The sequence below is a fragment of the Mobula birostris genome, chromosome 9 (genome assembly GCF_030028105.1).
Source record: "Mobula birostris isolate sMobBir1 chromosome 9, sMobBir1.hap1, whole genome shotgun sequence".
NCBI classification, from domain to species: domain Eukaryota; kingdom Metazoa; phylum Chordata; class Chondrichthyes; order Myliobatiformes; family Myliobatidae; genus Mobula; species Mobula birostris.
In genome coordinates, this window is record NC_092378.1 from 116,014,690 (window position 1) to 116,033,951 (window position 19,262).

General features: G+C 40.9%; 1 protein-coding gene across 1 annotated transcript in view; it reads left to right on the forward strand.

Moving 5' to 3' along the window:
- Positions 1 to 19,262, forward strand: part of slc29a4a (solute carrier family 29 member 4a) — a 58,375-nt gene that overhangs the window by 27,521 nt on the left and 11,592 nt on the right. Inside the window, exons 7-8 of the mRNA XM_072269509.1 lie at positions 3,820 to 3,943; positions 17,750 to 17,937. Coding sequence (XP_072125610.1) covers positions 3,820 to 3,943; positions 17,750 to 17,937 — 312 coding nt within the window. The remainder of the gene's footprint in view (positions 1 to 3,819; positions 3,944 to 17,749; positions 17,938 to 19,262) is intronic.

Below are 19,262 nucleotides of genomic sequence, written 5' to 3' on the forward strand. Positions count from 1 at the left end.
AGTCAGAATTTCATCTTTCATCATGTTATGTAGAAATACTACTATTACTTTTCATGTTTGCCTTAGTAAGAGTGATTTTCACAGGTACAAGGGTGAGGGCGGGTTTAACTGCAGGGTCTCACTTATTGCTAAATTGCCCTCTTTTGCAGGTTGTGTATGGATAAAAGTAAAGAGAAACTAATGGTTGATAATAGAAGGCACACATTGGGATGAATGGCAAGTGATCCAGAGGAAATTTCAATGCAAACAGTGCATAGAATCAGGAGTTTACTGCCCAGTATGTTAGTGGAATTAGTAAAACACTTTAAGGAGAAAAAACAATGCAAAATCTAACTGTGGGCTGAATGACCTTCCATTGCACTCAATGATTCTATGGTTATTGAATGATTTTCTGTAAAATCTGATCAGCTAAGCCTTCCAACTAAAGCATCAATTCGACTTTCTTTTTTAAGGGGAAATGTCAATTCCCTGCTTAACCTTGGCTGAAATGACTCTACCATGCCTTCAATACAAGTACAAAATGCTGGAAACACTTTATCCATTTTGATATTTCTTTCATTCATTATGCTTTCAAGAGAATAGGGGGCAACTTTGACTAATGTCACTACCACTGTTAAGGTTCAAAATCACCAATTTAACAGGCTAAATTTCCTACTGTACGGATGTTACCTGACCAGCACTTTGTTTTTAAGTTGACTCTCACTCACTCCAGGTCCTGATTTAGACAGACAACCTCAGTCCATAAATATCTGATGTCAGGTCCTCCCAAGCAAATGTATAGACATCTTCTGGAAATGGCTGGAATAGTACATGGAAATCCCTGCTGAGTCAAAGTACTGTTCTTAAGATGCTAAAGCTAGAGACTGTAAATAGAAAATACTGGAGTACTGAAATTCAGGCAGTACTTGTGGAGAGAGAGAAAAAGGAAAGTAAGAACTACTCCATCGTGTTTTATTTTTGATGCAGGGAAAGCCAGTATTTATTCCTGCAGCTGAATATCCCATTTGCTCACCTGGTGCCTTGGTATATTGCGAATGGACATAGTGCTACTAGTTATCTCCTGATCACTCTTACCAACAGAGCAAAGTACTGTCCCAACACCACTAGTGTTTATCTGTGTGAAGGATTTTCAAATCCTTGTGAATTCAATGTAGCATGAAAGCATTTGAAATTCAATGCTCATTCTCTCTGAAAAAGGAATGGTTAAAAGTCTCACAGTGCTCAACATATCAGCAAACCAGTGCTGGGGCTTTGTAGTCATGCCTTTAACTGTTATACTCTCTGACATTGAAGCTTCATGCTGGGAGTAAGGCCTCAAAATTGTCCCTTGAAATAAAAGTGTATTCAAAGAAGACATGGGATTGTCGATTGTCAAGGATGAGGTTACAGAGTACCTGGAGGCATATGACAAGATAGGCAAAACCCAGCATGGACTCCTTAAAGGAAAATCCTGCCTGACAAACCTACTACAATTTTTTGAGGAAATTACTAGTAGGCTAGACAAGAGAGATGCAGTGGATGTTGTATATTTGGATTTTCAGAAGGCCTTTGACAAGGTGCCACACATGAGGCTACTTAACAAGATAAGAGCCCATGGAATTACAGGAAAGTTACATAGGTGGATAGAGCCTTGGCTGATTGGCAGGAAACAGAGAATGGGAATAAAGGGATCCTATCCTGGTTGGCTGCCGGTTACCAGTGGTGTTCCACAGGGATCAGTGTTGGGGCTGCTTCTTTTTACATTGTACATCAACGATTTGGATTATGGAATAGATGGCTTTGTGGCTAAGTTTGCTGACGATATGAAGATAGGTGGAGGGGCCAGTAGTGCTGAGGAAATGGAGAGTCTGCAGAGAGACTTGGATAGATTAGAAGAATGAGCAGAGAAGTGGCAAATGAAGTACAATGTTGGAAAGTGTATGGTTATGCACTTTGGCAGAAAAAATAAACGGGCAAACTATTATTTAAATAGGGAAAGAATTCAAAGTTCTAAGATGCAACGGGACTTGGGAGTCCTCGTACAGGATTCCCTTAAGGTTAACCTCCAGGTTGAGTCGGTAGTGAAGAAGGCGAATGCAATGTTGGCATTCATTTCTAGAGGAATAGAGTATAGGAGCAGGGATGTGATGTTGAGGCTCTATAAGGCACTGGTGAGACCTCACTTGGAGTACTGTGGGCAGTTTTGGTCTCCTTATTTAAGAAAGGATGTGCTGACCTTGGTGAGGGTACAGAGAAGATTCACTAGAATGATTCCGGGAATGAGAGGGTTAACATATGAGGAACGTTTGTCCGCTCTTGGACTGTATTTCTTGGAGTTTAGAAGAATGAGGGGAGACCTCATAGAAACATTTCGAATGTTAAAAGATATGGACAGAGTGGATGTGGCAAAGTTGTTTCCCATGATAGGGGAGTCTAGTACGAGAGGGCCTGACTTCAGGATTGAAGGGCGCCCTTTCAGAACAGAAATGCGAAAAAAATTTTTTAGTCAGAGGGTGGTGAATCTATGGAATTTGTTGCCACGGGCAGCAGTGGAGGCCAAGTCATTGGGTGTATTTAAGGCAGAGATTGATAGGTATCTGAGTAGCCAGCTCATCAAAGGTTATGGTGAGAAGGCGGGGCAGTGGGACTAAATAGGATAAAATGGATCAGCTCATGATAAAATGGCGGAGCAGACTCGATGGGCTGAATGGCCTACTTCTGCTCCTTTGTCTTATGGTTTTATGGTCTTATGGGACTCTGAGAGATGAAAGAGCTCAACTTGTGCTTGAGGGGAAGGGAATAGTAGAGATAATTAGCACGTAATCTTGTTCCATTTTTACAAGTACTGCTGTAGGAACACCTGGGATGTAAAAGAATCACTAATGGAAATAAATTTGCGATTGGACATGGTGTTTAAAAAGTGTAATATGGCTAAAAATGAGAAATTACTGAATCAGAACATGGACAGAAGTTGGAAAGCTGAACTGCTGATAGTCAGCAGAAATGTCCAGAACTCCACGGGGGGCATTTCAGCTTGGTGCTATAGTGCGGAGTGGATATTTGCAACATCACAATTTCCCTGAGTTTTTATTTCTAGTGAGAGTTAAGAGATGTAAAAAATCAAGAAAAGATGGAAAATGGGTTTCTAAATTGGTAATACCTAGCGTTCCTTGGATTGTGGAATTGGGCCAAGGAGCTGGAGAACAGGAAACATTCCACCTCTCTTCAAGAAAAGCCAAAGGCTATTAGTTTCACCGTGGCCAAAGAGGAGAGACTTAACGGAGATTTTCAAAATGATGAGAGGTGTAGACCTGAATCTTTTCCCCTGGGTAGAAATGTCAAGCACCAGAGGACGCGGCTTTTAAGGTTAGAAGGGGGAAATTGAAAGTTGGCATGAGGGGCAGCAAGTTTTTTAAACTGGGTAGTGGAAGTAGGTAGTTTGCTGGAGTTTAAGAAGATTTTAGATAAACACATGAATATGAAATGGAGGGATATAGGTGACACATCAGAGGAGTATAAATTGGCATTGAGATAGACACAAAATCATGGGCCGAATAGCCTGCCCCGTGCTGTACTGTTCTATGTTCTATTGTTGTAATAAATGTCCAAGGAGTCATTTAAAAATAAATAGACTATTAGTGAGTTAAGGACCAATTCCCTGTGGCTTTCTGTTAATTAATCCAAATTTTTCTGTAAAGTGTGTGAGATTTTGTTTTGATGTTGGTGAGACCTCTGCTGTCTCACTACCATGATAATTAGCCAAATTATGTAGTAAGTGAGATCATTATTCCTCCTCAGCTTTCAGATTGACAGCTGCATTTCCCGCCTTTCCTCCTCTAGGAAAATGGTACAATGGAGAGTCCGCAGTCAGATGGGCCAGAGCAAGATGTCCCAGTGACTGCAGCCTACATGAGGTTTGATGCACCAAGGTCAAAGCTGAGGAGAAACTGGCCAGGTTTCAGAGGTAGGCCTAAAGTTGTTTTGTATAAAACTAAGTGCCAGGAATTCACTATTTAATTATTCCTCCCCCATTTGCATGCATGTATTAATATCAAGCGAGAGAAAGAGTGTCTAATTCACAAGCCTCTACCAACCCCCTTCACTAACTATAGCCAACTATGTCTGTAAGACATAAGACTAAATTTAGGCCATTCGGCCCATTGAGTTTGCTTCTACCATCCTTTGACATTGTAGGTTGTCTGTATATTGACTGTCCTTTGGTTTGTATGTTGCCTGCTCTCCTTAAATGTGTGCATGTTCTTTGCCTCACTATTCTTTGTGGTGTGAGTTTCACCTTTTTTCAGCACTCTCTAATGTTGTTCTCCATTCCCAATTTGGTTTCTGCTCACTTACTTTATATGGCCTTTAGCTTGCCCATCCTCATGAGTGGTGTAGAGATTTTTCAGCAGGTCAGGCAGCATCCTTGAAGGGAAAAGAACAGTGGATCTTTCGATACGAGACTCTTCATCAGGACTGGTAAGAAAGAAGGTGGAAGGCAGAATAAAAAGATAGGGGGAGAGGGAGGAGCACAAACTGGGAGGTAACATGTGAGTTCAGGTGAGAGAGGGAAGGTAGCGAGGGGAGAAGCTGGGAAGTGATAGTGGAAGAGGCAAAGGGCTTAAGAGGAAGGAATCTGATAGGGCACCTGCTAGCTTGTGTTCCTCCAGAATTTTGTGTGTGTTGCTCAAGATTCCCAGCATCTGCATTATCTCTTGTGTCTCTGGTGTAGAGACTTACTAGTGCCTACACACCATTGAATGTTTTCACTGGGGTTGCCACAAATTTAGCAATGCCCAAGGCCCTAACCACTTGCACTTGCTGTGTTATTTTGAAATGTATGAAGCAGGGTATCAGTTAAGGCCAGGACTGGAGCAGGATCTGGAGACTTTCAGGACAGAGGGGGTTGGTGGTTGGATCAGGGCCTTGGTCAGGCAGAATGGCGTTTATCTTAGAGATGTGGGTCAAGGGTCAGATGAGAGTTGGACCTAGGAGTCTGGGCCAATTGGAAAGTTGGGAGTCAGTCAAGGTGAGGAGTGTTTAGGCCAGATTCAGTCATCATTTGGGAGTTTCTGAAAAGACAAAATTTAACCCAGAGATCAATACAACTACATTTCATTCTAGAGAAAAAAATGGTATCTTCATTAAAGTCAAATTGGAAAAAAAAACAAATGTTTGAATTTCAAGATCTTTTTTAGTCAAATTTATCAGCGTTTTCATAATGTTAACAGTCCAGACTGTTCCTCTTCCACCACCATCCACATAAAGTCCAATTTGCACCTGATCCGTCCGTTTAGCATCCCTTAAGAACGTAGCAGGCTGAACACAATACTGTTCTGCAAATGTGGCCTAACCACTGTCTGATGTGAGTTTATATTTTTATATAAGGTTTATACCTTATATCTCCCTGTTCTGAAGCTCTGTATTTACTTCCTTGTGTTTGTTTGTTTTGTTTGAAGTGGCCTCACTGTGCTGCTACTTTTAGTGATTTATGCATTTGTGGCATCAAATCTTTTTGCTTCTCTAACTCACTTACTTTCCAAGCAATATCTGACCTCCTTGTTTCTCTTAATGAAATATAATATATCAAACTTAACTTTGTTGAAATTCATTTCCCAATTATGTCCAGTTCACTGCCATCATCTTCAATATTCATCATCTCCTCTCCTCCCATCTCACCATATAAGATATGTTTTTTATTCCAAAATTCAATAACTTATATTGCTGACAGCAGTGGTTGCAATATTGATCTTTGTGGAACTCCATTTTAATCTCCTGCCACTTTGATTGCATTTGCTTTCTGTCCTGAAATCAGCCGAGTACTCTTTCTGGTAGTGTCCTCTAACTCTGGGTGATTTTCCCTGTTCACTAGCCAATTATATGTCATTATATGAAATGTTCTTTGGACATCTAAATATACTGTACTATTAGGAAACTGCCATATATGGAGGCTTTTCTGGTGCCAGAATGTTTGTGTTGGCGTGAGTACCTTCACTTTGATTGGCCACTCTTGTGAGGTAATTGATCCTTTTACCAAAACTATGAGGTGCAGCTACTTTTATGCCTCCTTCTTCCCATTAAAGACATCTTTAGGTGGGATTTCCATTCCTTGTTGTCTATTGGAAATACCCCTCATGATTTAATTAGCTGCAGACTTGTGAAGGTAATGTTACCCAAATTCCAGAAGTGAAAAGCTAATAAAAAAAGCAGAGGTTTATCTTCCAGTTTCTGATTTATGAGAATTCTGTCAGGAAATGCATGAAATAAAATAACACAGGATTTATAGCACATGTATTTGTTTATGTTACTGTTAATGCTATGCTCTCACACTCCACCACGTCCTACCATAAGCCAGTCCTCAAAAGAAGAATCAACAACGCCAGCAGATAATATTTTGGTCATTGCTAAGAAAAATATTACCTTCATTGTTTTTGATCTAAATATCATGGTGGCCATCCAGGTATTTAATTTAGCAAGAATAGGACCCATGAACTACAATCAGTCTGTTTACACGTAGAAAGCAATCCATCTTGTTGCCATCTTTTCATTGTTTGCATCTGTCGATTTAGACGCATTTTAACAATTATTTGAGTAATTTCAAGTTATTAGGGAGTGGAGTTCAAAATGCACCTGATCAAATGGAAATTGTTGCCAATGATGCTTTAACAGAGATCAATGGACTGAAAAAAAGCAATTTAACCTGGTTGCTAGCAGCCCCAGTTCTCCAGGGCACCAGGTTGCAAAGCAGTTCATAAATGATAAAGTGCAGTGAGGATTGAGATTTACAGCCTGTTTTCAGAAGTCTGTGCTGGTATTTTGAAAAATGGAACAGTAGCAGCTAATAAATAAATGAACAAAACAAATTGCGGAAATGTAAGTCACCTACAAGGATCAACACCTGTCCTTGCCTCGATGAGTTATGAATGATTAAAGTGACTAACATCATTTTGGGTCTCACTTGTGCAATTCAGAAGAAATCATGAGGCTATAAAATGTAATACAGAATCAGAACCAAGGATAACATGAAATTACAGAGTCCGCATATCTATAAAGATGAGTGATTAAACATTTCGGAATATGTTAGGGTGGGAATTGCATTATAAATGAGCATTAGTTTAATTAAATTGTTATGGAAAATTTGGAAACCAGCTACTTTTACTTCTGCTTTACCTTTAATCATTGTCAAAGACTTGGGGCTGAATGTGAATCTGGATCATAGTTTACCTGTTGATTTAATGAAGCACAGCAACAATTTCTGGGTTTCATTTATTGCTATACATCATTCCTTTCTTCTGTAAGTGTCTTGGAATAAGAACAAATTGACCTGCTGCCTTTGGCAATTTATTGGCGAGAGAGCTGAGAAAGGACGTTTAGCTCATTCCCTCGCAGAAATTTATGGTAAACGTTTTTCTCCCAGAGTAAGATTCCTGCTTGACCTTATGTTACTGTTGGAACCTCAGCTCAGCTTCATAGTTTGGGATTTGTTATTATGCACTTGAACTGCAGGTATGTCTGTTGCCAAGAGGGAGATTATAGTCAAATCCCAACATCATGGGAGGTGGCAAAGAATGAGGAGATGCAAGGAGTTAAGATCAGCATTGCAGCATTTCATAGCAGGCCAGAGTATTTCAGACGTGATTTGCTTTGAAATTGATCTTCCACTATTTTGTCTGGTTTTTCAGGAGCCACGTACTCCCTTAAATGTCAGATCAAGTGCAGCTCTCCCATCTGCAATTAATATTGACGACTATTTTGACTAGTTTACATTGCACTCAGAATCAGGATCATTTTATTTTGACCAGGAATAGCAATAACTCCAATAATGAATATTCCTGGGAGAGCCCCAGACTTATACTGTATAACTCCTTAAAATGATATGAAACCAATTTCTTGTCCATCGCCAGGTACATTCTCATTCGCCTCCAGGTTTTACTTACCTTAAGGCTGGCTGCAATCTTTCGCGTTACTTTTCCTGGAATTTTGGAATCCTGGCCTAGAAACTCAGTTTAGATATAATGACATGTAACAGTAACATGAGGTTAAGCACTAAACACCATCCATGCCATGCAGAATGCAAAGTGCCTAATGCAACTGGAACATATGGTTGTCTGAGAGATGTACCTGAAACAGGCCAAGATGAGGCCACCCTCAGGGTGGAGGAGCAACAGCTTATATTTTGTCTGGGTACCCACCAACCTAAGGGCATGAATATTGATTTCTCCTTCTGGTGAATAAATTCTCCCCTCCCCCATTCCCCACTCTGAACTTTCAAGTCTTCCCACCTGCACATTACTTCCCCCAGATCCTCTCCTTCTTCCCTTTTTCCTATTGTCCACTCTCTTCTCCCACCAGATTCTTCATTCTCCAGCCCTTGACCTCTCCCACCCACCTGGCTTCACCTATCACCCTCCAGCTAGCCTCTTTCCTCTCCCCCTCCCCACCTCTTTTATTCCGACATCTTCCCCCTTCCTTCTCAGTCTTGAAGAGGAGTCTTGGCCTCAAACATTAACTGTTTCCTCTTTTCCATAGATGCTGATTTCCTCTGGCGCTTTGTGCATGTTGCTTTGAGCACATGTTTGACAGTGCTGCTGCCACCTTACAACAAAGAGACAGTGGGGCAATGCACAGAATATCAGATCCTAACAGAAGGAAACATCTCCCTTAATCCATTAAAAGCTCTTTCCCCCATTTGCTGGGAAGTCCATTAGAGCAGACACTGATGTGGTCTGCTAAACTGCAAGGATAAATCCATCTCTTGTTGGGAAATGACCTCGGTGAATTCCACCCTATCTCAGGATCTCTACCTCAGCTAAGATGATTCCTGGAGAAATGAGGTGCCCTTTCTTATGTCTGTCTCACCAACCAGTTCATCTTAAGCTGTCCAAACCCCTACCACAGTCTCTGTAGTTCACCACCACACTTTTGACACAGTTATTATGTCAATGCTGCGTGTATGTTATATGCCCTACTGTGACCAATAATTGAGATTACCTGCAATTAATGTATACAGCTGTGAGAAAAGATAGCAAATCACACCATTTCTCTGCTCAAAACCACGACACTGTCTGCATGCAAACACCTTTCTGTAATGACAGTGGAATAAACAGGTGAAGTATTCCATGTATCATCTTCTTATATTTTCATGAATGTACGAATTTCTTCCCTATTAAATACAGCGCAGAGCTTTCTGGACTCCACTTAGGGTGCCACTCTTCAAAACATCAAAGATGTTGAGCTACAAACAAAAATTGCTGGAAATTATGAAGAGAGATTCTTTTTAGTTTGACAAGCTATTATCAGAACTGTCTCTTCTGAAATGAAATTTGTCTACACTGAGTTCGGGGAGGTAATGTTGAAATGAGTGTTTGGTGATTTATTTTGTTCTTTGGTTACTAATATAAAGTTAATAGGCCTGAGATTGCTGGAATTTGATTTATATCCTTTCTAGCAAAATTTAATATTGTAAAGCCTGGATTCCAATCTAAGGACACCTTCTGTTTGTGAATCCAGGGAATCTTCCCTCTGTCAAACCAGGGAGACCTCCCTTCTGTCATAACCGTCCAATGTTGGTGGGAACCATAATATGGATTTTAGTATGGATTTATGTATGCAAATAACCTTTGTAAGGTCTGAGCCTTGACCTGAAGATACCAGAACATAACAATCTGTTGATAGTAAAATGGTGACCAGTCAAGTACTAATCTGTAAATTCTGCCCAGTGAGTTTTACAATTGAGCCTAACTTGTAGGCTCAAAGTTCAAAGTAATCTTATTATCAAAGTACATAAATGCCACTGTATACTACCCTGAAATTTGCCTTCCTGTGGGTATTCACGGTAGAACAAAGAACTGCGAGGGAAGCAGTGAAAAACTAAACACAAAGACTGACAAACAACCATTGCCAAAAAAAAACAATAAATTAATTTTATTATCTACTTCATTTTAGAGTAACTCGCCCTTCCAATCCAACAAGTCCGTGCCACCCTATTACACCTCTGCAGCCAAGTAACCCACTAACCTGCAGATCTTTGGGATGTAGGGGGAAAACACTGGGAAAATGTATAAGCTCCTTACAGACAGGGGTAAGGTCGAAGCCCAGATAGCTGGAGCTCTGAAGCATTACACTGACCGCTATGCTACCACACCACCCCAAATAATAATAATAATAATAATAATAATACAAACTCATAAATGAAATCACACCTTACTGTAACTACAAGCCAGATCCAGTTTTAGAGTCAGAATACCACAAATTATATTATGACCAATCAGTTGTCACAGATAGGACAATTCATAATAACCGTCTGGATATAATAATACAGGACAAACAAGCAAGAACAACTTATTTAATAGATATAGCCATTCCAAACACACATAACATACAGAAATCAATGTAAAAACATCATAAATATGCTGAATTAAAAGAGGAAATTGAAAGACTGTGGAACATGAACAGGGTATTCATTGTCCCAATAGTAATATCTACAACTGGTATCATCCCAAAGGCACTACACAATAGCATTAAACAATTAGGGCTACAACGTAAACAACAGGAATTCTGCAGATGTTGGAAATTCAAGCAACACACATCAAAGTTGCTGGTGAACGCAGCAGGCCAGGCAGCATCTCTAGGAAGAGGTGCAGTCGATGTTTCAGGCTGAGACCCTTCGTCAGGACTAACTGAAGGGCTACAATGTAACATCTGTGTAAATCTTCAGAAAGCCACAATACTAAATACCACTAGAATAATCTGAAATTTCCTAGCAATTGGCAAATGAGTGAGCTTGGCTATGCCTGTACCTCTGGTTTTACCAGCTTGAGCTGAGAAAAAGTACCATTTTTGGTAGGATTTTTTATTCAAGAGTATTGGTGTTTCCGTACCAGGCTTTGATGCAGCCAGTTAATATATTCCACCTGCACATCTATAGAAGTTTGCCAGAGTTTTAGACTTCATGTAAACTCCTAAGGAAGTAGAGGCACTGCCGTGCTTCCTTCACAATTGCACTTGCGTGCTGAGTCCAGGACAGGTCCTCTGAAATAATAACACCAAGGAATTTAAAGTTGCTATCCCTCTCCACCTCTGATCCTCTGATGAGGACTGACTCATGTATCTCCCGTTTCCTTCTCCTGAAGTCTATAATCAGCTCTTTAGTCTTGCTGACATTGATGAGTAAGGGGTTGTTGTTATGACACCACTCAACTGGAGTTTCAATCTTCCCCCTATATGCTGATTTATCACCACCTTTGATCTGGTCTACAACAGTGGTGTCATCAGCAAACTTGAACATGGCGTTGGAGCTGTGCTTAGCCACGGAGTCAGAAGTGTAAAGCGAGTCGAGCAGGGGGCTAAGCACACAGCCTTGTGGAGCACCTGTGCTGATGGGAATTGTGGAGGAGATGTTGTTGTCAATCTGAACTGACTGGGGTCTGTCAATGAGGAAATACAGGATCCAATTGCACAAGGAGGTATTGAGGCCCAGGTGTCGGAGCTTATTGGTTAGTTTTGAGGGGATGATGGTACTGAATGCTGAGCTGCAGTCAATAAAGAGCATCCTGGTGTATGTATTTTTGCTGTCCCGATGTCCCAGGGTTGGGTGAAGAGTCAATGAGATGGCATCTGCTGTGGACCTGTAGGCAATTGGAGCAGATCCATGTCGCTTCTCAGGCAGGAGTTGATATATTTCATAACCAACCTCTCAAAACACTTACAATTATGGATGTAAGTGCTACTGGATGATAATCATTGAGGCAGGTCACCAGGCTGTTCTTGGGCACCGGTATAACTGAAGCCTGCTGAAGCAGATGGGTACCACACACTGCTAAGCAAGAAGTTAAAGTTGTTACGTAACCGGCAACAATGAATATCAATTGAGACAGGTTATATAAAAACAACCAAACATTTATTAAACACGAATAAACAATTAGGAAAAAAAAACAAACGAAAACTTTAACCGGAAGTTAACAGATATGCAGCCGTTCACCAACTCGCCACTCGGCTCTGGTTCTTAAAGCGTTAAATGTGAAAACAGTTCTTAAAGCGATAGTCAGATATAGTTCTTAAAGCGATAACTTCGAAATTCCAACAGATTTATACGTTCAATTGGGAGAGACTTCTCAGGAGAAGGATTTCTTCACAGACGCAACTTTCTTGCTGGTTCTGTCCACAGGATTCATGATGCCGAAAATAAACAGTTTAAATCAACTGACCTTAAATTCCTTTAGAGAGAGAGCACCTTTTGCATGAACTCCTTGCACTGTTTGGCAAGAGTTATCTTCGATGCAGGTAGCTACTCCTCCAACGAAGACTCAATAAGGTCGATCCTTTATTAAACAGCCAAACGATGCCAACTTCTCTCAATCCTTCGGTCCCGTACTTCAATAAATTCTTCACTCTCCCTTCCACTGTTGGAATTAGGTAAATCAACACATCTAGCAAAAATTTCTAGTCCAATAATATGGTATCTCGCAATAAAACGCACAACTGTTTTAAAAATGAAACTGCATCACAAAACCAAACACGCAACAGAACGGAAACACAGCACGTTGTACCTGGAAATCTACAAACTAAAAGAAAACCCCTGCGTCACCTGGGTCGACCCTTATATAGTCATGGGTCACGTCATCACATGACCTCAAATCAGCGGGAAAATCACATCAGGTGACCTCCAAAAGACCATTACATCATTCTCACAAAAAAAAACACATCTCCTTGAGCATGTACAAAGTTATCAGTGAACATACCAGCCTCAGTGATGGATGGGAAATAATAAAGTCATGGTGGAGTTAGTGGGTGGAAGTGTTGATCAGCCTTACTACTTGGGAAAGTAACTGTTTTGGAGTCTATTGGTCCTGGTGTCGATGCTACGTAGCCTCCTCCCTGATGGGAGTGGGACTGACAGTCCATGAGCAGGGTGTGTGTGATCTTTCATGATATTACTGGCCCTTTTCTGGCACCGTTCTGTATCTATGTCCTTGATGGAGGGTAGGCTGGTGCCAATGATGTGTTGGGCAGTTTTGACTACCGGTTGCAGAGCCTTCCTGTAGTGCAGTTTCCATATCATGCAGTGATGCAGCTTGTTAGGATCTCTCTACTGTGCATCTGTAGGATGACATGATTATGGATGTGTAAAGTCCAACTCTCTTTAGCATCCTCAGAAAGCAAAGGAATTGGTGAGCTTTCTTGACTGTGTAGGATGTGTACTGGGACCATGAGAGGTTGGGTGTGCTGTGCACTCCCAGAAGTTTGAATCTGCTCGCAGTTTCCACTGTTGTGCCGCCAACGTAAAGGGAGGGGAGGAGGGTATTGTGATTGGTGTGAGTTCTCCTGAAGTCGATAACCATCTCCTTTGTCTTGCTGATGTTAAGGAAGAGGTTATTTGCCTGGCACCAGGCCTCGAGCTCTTCCACCTCCTCTCTGTTGGCCATCTCATCATTGTTGGCGATGAGCCCCACCACTGTTGAACTTGACGATGTGTAGCTGTACAATCATGTGTCAAGCTCCTGTACCTCCTTTCCTACAGCATCAGCAAGAAGAGAGAACGGTCTGGTTGGTGGGGGATCCTTGATGATGGATGCTGCTTTCTTGTGGCAGCACTCCTTGTAGATGTTATCAACGGTGGGGAGGGGTTTTCCTGTGATGGACTGGGCTGTATCCACCACCTTTGGTAGGCTGGTACGCTATTAGTGTTTATTTGAGTGAAGGTCCTTTCAAAGTGAATGAGAGACAACCATTGAATGAAACATGAGCTACTTCTGTTTATCCTCGTGTTTTCAATCTGCTTTGTACTCTGTGTTGTGCGCTTATTTTGTTTATTGTGGTAGTTAGTCACGTGGGCGGGGTGTGGTAGAAGTGAAGAGTTTTAATTACATGTTAATGTTTCTTAGAGTAATTCTGGTTAGTTTAAAATGAGGAGGTAGGTCAGGCCATATGTTTTTGTTGACAATTGCTTAACCACTTGTGTTTAGCTTCATTTAACTCCACTTAATTCCACTTAAGTACATTTAATATTGCTAGCTTTAATTTCATTATCACTTCAAGATTGTTGGTTTTGCTAGTTTCTTAATAAAAGATCGAATGCATTTCTTCAACTTGACCATTATTATTATTGCATTGTATGGAAGATGTGTCAACTAGGGTTAACCCTTCACCCCCCCCCCCCCCGCCGTCTAATCTAATTAGTGTTGGCTGTTCACGTAACTTCTACACTCAGCTCTTGGACTGCATCTGTGCACGGATGGGGTTTCAATTCTCCCTTTATTCATATCCTCTTCCATAATCAGAATCAGAATTAGGTTATTATCACTGGCATATGTCATGAAATTTGTTAAGAAGGTTTTGCATTTAGCCTTTGTAACTATGCTTCCCTTTTGCCCTTCCGATTGCTATTTCACACCTTAGCAATGTCCTTCATTTTTCTTCCCCAAGACTTTGTCAACTTTATATTTCATTGATTTTTCTTTGCATTATCTTAATCCATTTAGGACCATGAAATCCTGCAATTACTACTCTACACTATTAATCTTACTGGTTCTGCAAGAAGGCCTTTAAAGGTCTCTGTCTAGAATATTATTGGGTCATGAAAGCCTGAGGGTGGTGTTTTTCTTTTTGTGGAAGGCACAGTCAGATTGGGGACAGGGTTGGCTGCTCAGTTGTTAATGGGGGGGGGAGACATTCGATCAGGTAATCAGTAAAGGGGGCTTAATTGAATGATTGATAGGCTGGGGTGATCAAGAGAGTTGGTGGATGGGAGGGTCCAGCTGAGGGTTGTGAGCTAAGTGCAGAGGTTAGTACCGTGAAAGTACAGGTATTGTGTACCTGTAGCAGAGTGAGGTAAAGAGCAGTAAATAATTTAAAGTGAACCTCTTGAATCAGGTCCCCTGTGCCAAGCAGGGACATTCTGGGGAAGGTCTCTTAACTGTGCAGTCATGGCACGTGGCACATACTGTATATAAGACAGGAGCAATCAACAAAAAGGCATTTTTGATTAACAAAATCTAATTTCTTCCTGCAACATTGCAGCAAGCATTCCACCAGGACAGGAGTGAAGTTATGCATGCTTGGCAAAGAAATGCCTTATCAGCACAAGCATGATTTGCAATGAGAATAACTCCATTGAATTTGCAAAATGGGATAATTAGGCTCAGGAAAACATATTCCATTCACATTCGGCTGAAATATTGAGATTTCCAAGCACGTAGCTATGAAAAAGATCTTGCTACATGACTGAATTTCTAAGCATTCATTTCTTTTTCAGCTGTTGTTTTGTCAGTTTTAGTAAAGCCCTCTGTTAATTTCATTCCCTGTCTTCTATTTAGGCTACTTAGGATCATCAGACTAAAATGCCGGTTATCTTTTGTAGCATTCCAAAGATCAGAAGGTGGATGTCAAATATATTCAGTATTTCTCTTCTTATAATAGTTCACTGAAAGTCCCTCACATGTCATCGTTGTGTTTCCACTAACATTCTTTGTAGAGTCACCCACTTTTCTGCTCACTTGGATTCAATGGTCAATATTACTCACTCCAAGACAGACCCTATCATTGAAAATCCAATTGGTGGTCATTTTTCACTTTCTGGTGTCTCTGACATGTACATCTCCTCCATTTCTTGTTCCATATGACCACATTTTTTCAGAACAAAAGAACTGTACTTTGAATCTTTGAAATCCATGCAAATACCTCAATTCTTTCTTTGTGTCCTCCAATGCCATACAGACTATCAATACAGTCTATGTTAGGAGATACCTACCTATTTGAACAACTTCCACTATATAGCATCTGATTTTCCGTTCTTTCAGAAATCTAAAACATCTCTCCCATAATTAACTCAAGAGACTCTGCAGGTGCTGAATATCCAGAGTAACATGCACAAAATGCTGGAGGAACTCAGCAGATCAGCACCTATGGAAATGAATAAGCAGTCGTCGTTTCGGGCTGAGACTCCTTATCCAGTCCTGATGAACAGTCTCGGCCCATCATTATGTGATTCCACCAGCCATGTCTTCATACATCTAATTTGATTCATCCTGACTGCATCAGTGTGAGCCATCCTGAAATTGTTGCTGACATAATTTTGATTTTCAGTCTTGAATCAAACTCTGTTTGCAGACACTTTGAACTACTCATTCTTTCATTATTGGATTAATTGAAAGAATCAACTTCTGCATTATTTTTAGGCTTTTATTTACTTCATTTCAACAAGTGCTTTCCATCACCCTGGCACCAGAGAGACATCGCTCCAAATCATGCAATCAGTCCCTGTTAATTATGGAATCCCACTCCGCTGGAGATCCTCCTCTTACAAGTAACATTGCTCTTGTTCTTGTTGGTAGTCACTCGCTCTGTGATAAATGCAGCAATTCAGTATTGACTTATGTTAATTGTTTCGGAATAAGGAAATGTGAGGCAAAGGAAGCCAGAAGTATAAAAGTTCTGATCAACTTGCAGATTTGCTTTGAAGGATTAGGAGGCTTAAAGCAGAGTGATGGTTTTCCACTAGTTTTGAAAAGTTTGGGTGGCCATGCATATTCATAAATAGTCATGGTGAATTCTGATTTAATCTTTCTATGCTAATTGTTCAGAAACAGTAAGCATTATTTGCAGATCTATCTCGCTCTATTCAAAGGTTGCCAAGGATCTGATGCTAGATCAATACTAGATTATCACAGAGTTGACCTACATTTCAACCATGAGTATTGGATGCAATAGTTTCCGCTCTTACAGTCATGCAACTGACTTATCTCTCCTGCAGGGTTCACCTCTACTGGTACCAAATGATTCTTTTTTTTTTATCTTACTCAACCATGTGTATCACAAGGATGTTTGGCTGGAGGGCACCACTTCTGAGTTTTTATCCATTCCGATATCAGTTTGAGCACAGAAGTTAATGGATCGATATCAGAAATTAAAACTAAATTTACCCCTTACTCCATAGAGGGTGGAGGAGCAGAGATATATTTCTACCAAAGGAGGTGTAAGGCTCTCCTCCCCTCCTGTAGCCTGCAGGTCCACCTTGGGCAAGGTGTAGCGCCTGCTTAGCCTCCTGATCAGGGTCACATGAAGTGATGGGAGCAGGTGGTGGATGGTCGTATGAGCAGCTGGTGCATATCACAAATCCTGGTTATGCGACCACTGACGCCAGGCAGACAATCTCTGCAGAGTGTTGATAATGGCTGGGGTCACCTGTTATTGTTAAGACACTGCCCAGAAGAAGGCAAAGGCAAACAACTTTTGTAGAAAAATTTGCCAAGAACAGTCATGGAAATGGAAAGACCATGATCACCTACATCATAACGGCACGGAACACAACGAGCAAAAGAACTACATGCATGCTCCAGTCAAATGTAGCACCTAATTTATTTTATTGTTGCTGCCTCTGTCAGTGCTTGTACATGGGATCTTCTTGATCAGTATAGCTCAGTGCCATCAATAATGTTCACCTACTGAGAGAGCCAAGCAATGCCGAATCTATAAACCTTCAGCATGATTAGCAATGTGATTACCAATGGCCAGAGTGAATTAACTACAGTGGCTTCTACAAATCTGCATGCACAGTAGCTCTATTGGAGATGCATGGATATTTACAACCAGAAGTAATCCACATGAACATTTTTAAATTCGTTAATGTTAGCTGCAATCTGGCAGCCCTGGACTTGGACTTTGGTTGTATATCGATTTTTAAATGGCAAACTTACCATTTAAAAGCATTGAAGTGTTTCCTATCATGGCAACATTTTTCTAAAAGGGTGTTGTTTTGCCATCTGTCCTTTTGCAGATATCATTCTACACCGATATATTGTGGCTGGCGTCATATGGCCCTACATGCTTTCCATTGCTCTAACGTATTTCATCACTCTCTGCCTCTTTCCTGGCCTGGAGTCTGAAATTCGGAACTGCACTCTAGGAGAATGGCTGCCAATTCTCATCATGGCCATCTTTAACCTCTCTGATTTTGTGGGAAAGGTAAGACCCTAACCCTAACCCTAAGCCTCACAGTAACTATTTGCTGTTAATATTAATCAGTTAACACCACTATTGGCTGGTATAATACATAATACATTAGAGATGACTGAGATGAAAACCTCCTGGATTTACAACATTGCATCAGTGACTGTATTTCGAATGTAAAGCATGTTTGCTCATCTCAAGGTTGTGAAATGTTCTAAGTGAAAGTTTTTTTGTTATTCTTTTTGAATGCCCTAAGAATGCAACCCCTTCACTGCAAATATTAACAGAGTAATGGCTCTAAATTTTCAGTCAATGTCATTTTAAAGACATCCATTAGCCACTGAAGCTTTGCATGCCCTCATTTGTGATTTCACCTCTTTGAAAATTACAGCTTATTATTCTTTATTGATCATAGGTAGTTCTGATAATCAATCTGCCGACTGTTTCCAAAGCAATGAAATCCTTAATGCCTAACAGTGCAATTCCCATTGATTACCTTGGAGTCCACGAACTTCTACTCAATTAGCATGCTGTAAATTTTTTACATGGTTGGAAATATGCGCAAAATTTTATGTGAACACAGATGTGAAGATTTCAGGATTTAAAGGCTATTGATAAGCCTCTGGAGATTTATTCTCAGTGCTTCCAATATATTTTAATTATTTATCTGTTTACTGTGCCTTCAGAGAACTAGTGATTGCATTTTGACAATGTCTTTCTGAGTGAAACTTGATATATTCTAAGAAGCCTGGAGAATGTGGAGATGGGGATAAAGTGTGTTTGACTACACGATACGCAATTAGCACTCAGTATCATCCGACTGGCTAACAAGGGGCACTTTCCTTTCCAGTTGTGTGCGAGGATCAATATCCTCGATTGAAAAGTGGGAACAGGGCAGTTGGGGGCAGGGGTACATTCAAGCAGAGTTGGCAGTGTTGGAATCCAAATAAAATGATTATGGGAACTCATTCCAGAATTGGATCTAACAGCTCTGTCCAAGTCAATAGGTAGCTTCCCCGTCAAGTCTGGAGACCAGAAGGGTGTCCCACTCTCCTCTGTCTTGTTTGTGTGTTGTGTAGAACCCTCTGCCAAAACCATCAGGAAGGGTGAGAGCATTAGAGGGGTGAAGCTGCTGGGCAGTGGAGAGACCCAAGCGAAACCCATGCCTCCCCATCCCACCCGTGCATTAACAATGCCACTATCTTCAGCTCAGTTTGCCACTATTGATCAGCACCTGCAACCAGCATAAGAGATCAGGGTTAACCGCACAAAGAATGAGGCCATACTCTTCAGCAACTGGCTTGGCCGATTCAGTGTCCTTATCAGAACTAAAGGTGCTG